The sequence below is a fragment of the Thalia democratica genome, chromosome 1 (assembly GCF_965202585.1).
Source record: "Thalia democratica chromosome 1, ktThaDemo2.hap1.1, whole genome shotgun sequence".
Lineage (NCBI taxonomy): Eukaryota > Metazoa > Chordata > Thaliacea > Salpida > Salpidae > Thalia > Thalia democratica.
Window position 1 is genome coordinate 64,841,881 of NC_139165.1, and position 7,071 is coordinate 64,848,951.

The 7,071-nt window shown below is 26.4% G+C and overlaps 1 protein-coding gene across 1 annotated transcript; it reads right to left on the bottom strand.

Annotated features, from left to right (window-relative positions):
- Positions 1-282: 282 nt before the first annotated feature.
- Positions 283-7,071, bottom strand: LOC145832988 (high affinity cationic amino acid transporter 1-like). The gene is made up of 13 exons (XM_082940195.1): positions 6,869-7,071; positions 6,634-6,735; positions 6,428-6,556; positions 5,640-5,798; positions 5,376-5,529; positions 4,741-4,988; positions 4,385-4,607; positions 4,110-4,249; positions 3,850-3,952; positions 3,113-3,267; positions 2,350-2,516; positions 1,959-2,067; positions 283-1,817 (listed from the first exon to the last, which is right to left on the bottom strand). The coding sequence occupies exons 1-13, from the start codon at positions 7,005-7,007 to the stop codon at positions 1,702-1,704; spliced, it is 1,944 nt and encodes a 647-aa protein (XP_082796321.1). The 5' UTR covers positions 7,008-7,071; the 3' UTR covers positions 283-1,701.

The window sequence follows — 7,071 nt, forward strand, 5'->3', positions numbered from 1 at the left end:
AGTTTTTGCTTGTCTGTAAAAAACTAAGATATGTTTTGTTTTAAGTTAAAACATATTACAAATTAAACAGGACTTTACTATTAATGTAAGGCTGTTTATACTTTTAAAAAAAATATATATAACTGTAAAATATAACATCGTTAGTCTTACAATTTATCTTAGAATTAAAATACTGCTTTTTAAACAGTTATAATAAAAAAGATAGAAGTTTATAAAAATATTCAACTCTTAATGTAATTATTTTACAACAATGTAAATAAGTTATTAGTACAAACTAAAACATTTTTTTCCAAGCGGTCTATTTATTTTATTGGTTTGTATGAAAACAAAGTAAAATTTGCACAATCCATGACAAACGACATCGATGTCATGGAATTATAAAATTTAAAAGCAACAACACTAACTTTGAAAAATACGCTTAATAATTAACATAGCTGCCTTAGTTCTATTTTTACACAGTGAATTTTGTTTACTGTAAATAATAAAATAGTAAATAGTTTTTTTAGTAGTTATAAGTTATTAAACTAATGTTAGCTGTAAATAATAAGTATGTTCAATTATCTCTAAAAAAATATACAAGAAATCTAAAAACTAGCACAATAAGAACACTTTATAAAAATACAAAGAACTCGACAGCATACTAATTTGAGGTATATATGTATACTTCTTAGTTAACAAATAACAACTTTGCTATAAAAGTTTCTAATATAAGTGAAATCAAAATAATATATTGTTTTATTTTCTAATAAATAATTAAATCTTATTTTAATTTAACTGAAGACAAAAAACTTCCTTTCTATTAAAAACAAATTCTAGCAGATTTTTATTTAATTGAAAGCAGAGAAAAAGTTATCAACATACTCGTAATGATATAAGAAAAAAATATATAGCGCAAAAGTATTATAAAACAAATTAATAGTCAAAGCTAGCTACAAACTTATAAAAATAAAATCGAAGCAATACAAATATACTTAGAATTGATAAAACTATATATTGAATTTTATCTATTAATTTTTAGAATAACAATTTAATAGTAAGTTTTTACATTAAATCTTTCTGTTGTGAACATAACAACAAAACAAAAATGAAAAATAGTTTGAACTACTTTTAGCTTAAAACGTATTTATAAAGTGACTTTTAACTTATCTAAATCGCACATTAGCCTATAAAAAAGTTTAAAAGTGGTCATTAGTCTAATAATACAGGCTTATTGATGTTAACTTTATTTTTTTTATTGAATTTGAGTTTTTAAATCGTTTAGCATTAGAACAAATTAAAAATAGTAAACTAAAATTTTGTCTAATTTTAGATTTCTTTAATTTAATTTGTAAAGGCATTAAAACTAATTTGTTGTGCTTAAAAGTATTAATGATTAAACACATTGTGCACCTATCCGCGTATGTTTGGTTAGTTAAATGCAAACACATGCACAACTTTTACATTTAAAATGAGGTTTTTAAAATAAACTTTTGAGATTTGCAATAAACAAATAGAAATAATTTATAGTAGTTTGAATCAAATGATTAAAGTATATTTTAAAAGTCAAGTAATACCTTTTTTATAACATGATCGATATAAAACTCTTACACAATACTAGGAATGGTTTTAAATTATTACTTTAGTACTTAACCAAATATAATCCAAGTTTTTATACTTTATCAATTTAGCAACAATTTGAAAACTTTTATCAGTGAACGTAGATTATACATCTACATTTAATTTTTCATTTTCAGATTTATTCATGCTTAACAATTCTTGATCTTTCTGCTTAGCTTCTTCACTGTGCCAAACTCCGTAGAAAAAGTAAATTGAAAAACCTAAATTATTTTATACGTAAAATATTCTCTTATCTAGATCTAGATCTAAATCTAAATATTTTATTGACTTTAGAAAATACGACTTAGGAATTAATCTTTTTTTTTAAGTTAAAAAAAAAAAGGAAATTTTTTTCAATATACCTAAAACCATCCATACAGCTAACATTGCCCACACATTAGCGCTCAGTTGCATCATCAGTCCCAAGTTAATAACCATGTTCATTACTGGCACAAACGGAACCCAAGGAACCTAAAATGAGTTATGCAATTTGGTTTATAGAAATAATTTAAAAAATAAAAGATTTTTGAAAGTTTTTGGTTTGATAACTTTTTTTATTCTCATCCATGCATTCAAAACAAAACAAACGACCTAAAAAATTATAATTCAAACACAATTTTCAAAGTTAGTAAATGATATATAAAAAATACTAAAACAACAAGTATAGTACAAGTTATACGATATTAAGTATATATAATACCTAACAAGTTTTAAATGCTAAAAAAAAATTGAACTAGTATTTTAGAAACTCACACTAAAAGAAAGTTCTTTTTTAGATTGAGGTTGGCAGCCAATAATGATTGTTGCAGCAACCATGATTAAAGCCATTATAATTGGAATGATAACTGCAGGAAGATTGGTGCCTATTAAATCTTTCCATTTCATATTAAGAGCTACTCCAGCAATAATGCTTGAAACCACTGTAAAATGTTACAAGATTTAAACATCATCAAATAAAGACATGATAGTTGTTATTCTCTTTTTTAAATTATACTGTCTTAAAAACTATTAGCTGAACGTTAAAGCGTTATTTATTAAATGTTAAATCACTTTCACAGTTCATAATGAAAAATAGGTTATACAAATATAATTTTGGACTTTTTTGTTACTGTTTGTGTAAATAATGAAAAAAAAATGTTGTCAAACTGAATTTTATTATTTAAGTAGTAAGAAACTTAAAGTATCAAGTACAAACTATTTTTTTAAATGTACTATCGTTTCTACATTTGTTTTCTTTTAGATTTTAGTAAAAAGAGATTTTATATCTTTCATAAAGTAAGTCGCTCAACGTTTGTTAAATGTATTAAAAAATTTTTATGAATTTAAGTATTTTAAATTGATGGTTTTCGCAAAAAAACTGTTCGTAAAAACTAATCCCTGAATAGCAAATGATTCTTTAAAGATATCTTTACTAAGCATAGTCAAGGAAAATTGTACAATCGTTAAAAGCTCAATACAATATTTAACAACTTTATCAAGCTGTATTTTTAAATAGCTCTGTTTTTTTTTAGCTTACTTATGATAATAGTGCAGTTGTAAACAATGTTGCATGTTTGTTTTGTTGGAACAGAAATCTTTGGACGAACTAGCTTGGATAGCATGTTTGTTGAACTGTCAGTCATAGTTTGCTCTTTAGTAGTTTCGTAGTCTGATTGAGCATCGGGAGAATATCTAAAAATTGTAGATCATTTTAAGTAAAAAATAAAGTTTATTGTATTATACACTATGGTTTAGTATAAAAAATATTTCTCAGAACTTTTTTTTATTTAAATACCACTTTGTATTAGTTTTAAAGTACATTTATACAAAATTTTAGTTATTTTAAATATTCAAGTAATATAACACATAATGTTTGTAATTTTTAGTATTGAAAGACCTATGATCTTTAACACAAGTAATATCAAACATTTATCAAAACTACACTCCTTCGTATAGGTTGTACTTGTTTTGCTAAAACATTATAATCGTTTTTCTTTATACAGCTATTGTAGTTCTTTTCAAGACATCTTTGTTTGGTAACAAAACAACTTGTTACGAGAAATAAAGTTAAATAAATATTTCTGCTGTTTATTTAATTTGCAACATAAAACAAATGTATTTGTATTTAGTTTCAAAGGTCGTATAAATTATCTTATTATTGCACTTAATCAAACGACAAAAATGTTTCAAACTTTGATCTTTAAAATATCGGAGTGTTAACTTATTTTAACTTTATAAATATCATGTAGTTATAAATACTTTCGTATCTCAAACCTAAGCAAAAGAACAGATGCGGCAACAAGAGTGTAAGCTGCCAATGTTCCGATTGACATAAGGTCTACCAATGGTTTTGTTTCAAACAAGCATGCCATAATAGCTAAAAAATAATTTTTACTTGTAACAGATTTTATTTAAACAAAATGCTTATATTATCTGGATAATATTTTCTTGACACTAAAAATAAAGGATAGTAAAAATTAAAAATAAGTTAGTTAAGAATTTTTAGCTGAAAGTACTTCATTTTAAAAGCTAACCTGCAATTCCGCCTGATATAAAAGTTGCTATTACGGGAGTTTTTGATTTTTCACTGACCTTTGCTAAAAACTTGAACAACAATCCATCGGTTGCCATCGCATATATGATCCTTGGCATAGGGAACATTGCTCCCAATAAACTAAAATTATAAACAAAAAAATAAGTTTTAATTTAGATAAAGTTTTATTTAAAGTAGATAAGAAGTCTAATCAAAATAAAAAAATGATAGTACATATCTTAAATATTTCATTATCTGATTATTAATGTAAATAACCTTGTTGTCAACGCGCAAATAGCACCAACTGTTACCGGGATCTCAGCCCATTTCAGGCCTACATAGGCAAATGCAAGAGGTAATGGAGTGTCTTTATCAAGTAAATAGTAGGGCTGCATAAGAGTAAGAGATGCGCTGATTCCCAAGTAGGCAATACAGCACACCATAAGTGAGTACACGATACCGAGAGGAATATTTCTTTGCGGATTAATAGCTTCTTCTCCTAACGTTTTTTTAAATTAAGGTTTTGTAATTTGTTCAACATATTTCACGTAAACACTTGAGTATAATCAAAAATTTTAATAACTATCAAAATATTTTTGGAAACTGAAAACTGCAGCATATCTTTTTTTTACCTGTTGTAGCGATGATGTCAAAACCGACAAAAGCATAGAAGCAAGTTGCAGCACCTGACATCAGACCAGAAATACCGTAAGGAAGAAATCCTCCATAACCTGGCCACATTTCTTTTCCTTTACTGTCTTCCTCAGAGAGACCTGGTTCGACAAGGCAGTCAGTCAAGTTTTCGTTAGGAACGACTGTATCATTCACAATTTGACTCGTAAGAGATTTCAACTCACAGGTTCCGTTTTTGCTTGATAATCTTTAAAATTAAAAGGTTGGTTAAATCTTTAATATATTTTTTTACATATAGTATACAAAGACTAAAATTTAAATACTTATCGTTTTTTTTTACAAAAAGGTTTTGAGCAATGATAGCTTTTTAATAAGATCTTTAGCCAAAGTGATAAGTGTAGAGGGGTGAAAATAATCAAAATACTAAACTTTAAAAAATTACAATTTTTTTTAATTATAAAATAAAAAAATAACTTTTATTTTTTATGTTGCTTAAATGTACGTATTTGGGTTTATTTTTATCAGATATGATTTGTTTGTAAGTTGTGAACTTAGTTATAATTAATATAAAATTTAAGTTAATACGAAAATATTAACTATCTTTATAAATCCTACGAAAATATTGAAAACTAACATATCATTTTCTATTTCAACCCTGCTCAGTTGCCAGTTTGACAAGTCAGCCTGAGTAAATCCGACCACAATGACAAAAATAATGACACATACGTTCAAAAACGTGAAAACTTTATTGACTAACGCGAATTCTTTCACTCCGAATGCAATCAAACCTTTTAACAGGGTATTACTTTTTATGTTGTTTTGATAAAACATTAAAATAAAGTATATATAACTTTAACAAAAAACATAGATTAAAAAATATGTTTAAAAAGTGCCTTACAGGTAAGAATCATTATGAGTGCGAAAGAAAACAAATCAGGAAATGGAGCTATAAAACTGCTACTTCCCAATTTACAGCAGTCAGTCATCGCTGTTTTGATAGAACCGCCGAGAAGAGCATCAAAATTAGCTGTCCATGCCTTTGCTACACTAGCTGCTCCTGTTGTTTTATACAAATTACAATTTGATTTGCATGAAATAGCAAGGATTATTTAGCTTAAAAATTAATTTTAATGTTGTATAGCTTCTATAAAAGGTAAATATACTTCATTTACTCATTGGGTAACTAATAGTTAGTTTAAACTGTTGAGTTTTTTAGTTTAAATAACGGTCCTATTTTACTGTAGTTATTTTTTTATTAGATGGACTTAAATATCTTTTGTGAGCAACCAACCCTACAACACGTTTAGTTTTTTTAAAAACATACTGTACTTGACATATTTTGGACATAAGTACTTTTTGCATGCTGAATGTTTTAACCAGATTTCAGAATAAAACTAACCTTGTACAAAAACAAACTAAAAAATACACTTACAACTAGTAAAATTATATTGGCCTTAATAATTATTTTACGATTTAAGATATATAAAAGTTTTGAAGATAAAAACCCTTTTTTTATGTCAGTTCCAATCGACCTAGTTGGTTGTATTGACAGCAAAAAATCAAATAAACTAAAATACATTTTGATAAAGGCAGCTTTGGTAAAACTAAAATAAAACCTTTAAAAGGTAGTTTTAAAAGTAGAATTTAAAAAAGTGACTTAAAAATAAATATAAACTTAGTTCTAACCAATAACGTAAGAAAGTATAAGGTTCCATCCAATGACAAAAGCTGTTAGTTCACCAACAGTGACGTAAGAATACACATACCCACTTCCTGCCTTGGGTACTCTAGCACCAAACTCAGCGTAACAAAGACCTAAACAATACTTCTGTTTATTATTGAATAATTAAATAGATGAGTTTTTTTATAAATAGTTTAATGATTATAATTACCTGCTAAAACTGAAGTGAGGGCAGCGATAAAAAAGGCAACTACGGTTCCAGGACCAGCATTATACCTACCAACTTCTCCACTCAAAATATATACTCCAGCACCTACACACATACAATGACTTATACAAAACTAATATTTATTTTCATGTTGTATTAAAACATTTCTGAAAAATTTAGACAATTATTTTTGTATTTGAAAAACATTAATTTTAGTTTAGCTATCATGAATACGTACCAAGCGTAGCACCAACACCTAATGCTGTCAGATCATAGACGCTCAAGACGCGGTCCAATTTAGTTTCTCCTAAGTCTTTTTCATCCAAAGGTTTTTTCCTTGAAATCGCAGATAATATATTTGAACATGTTCCAGGCATCTTTACTTAAAACAAAAGTTATATTTTTCACAAGCTTGCTGTTTGTTTATAAGTATTTTATAGT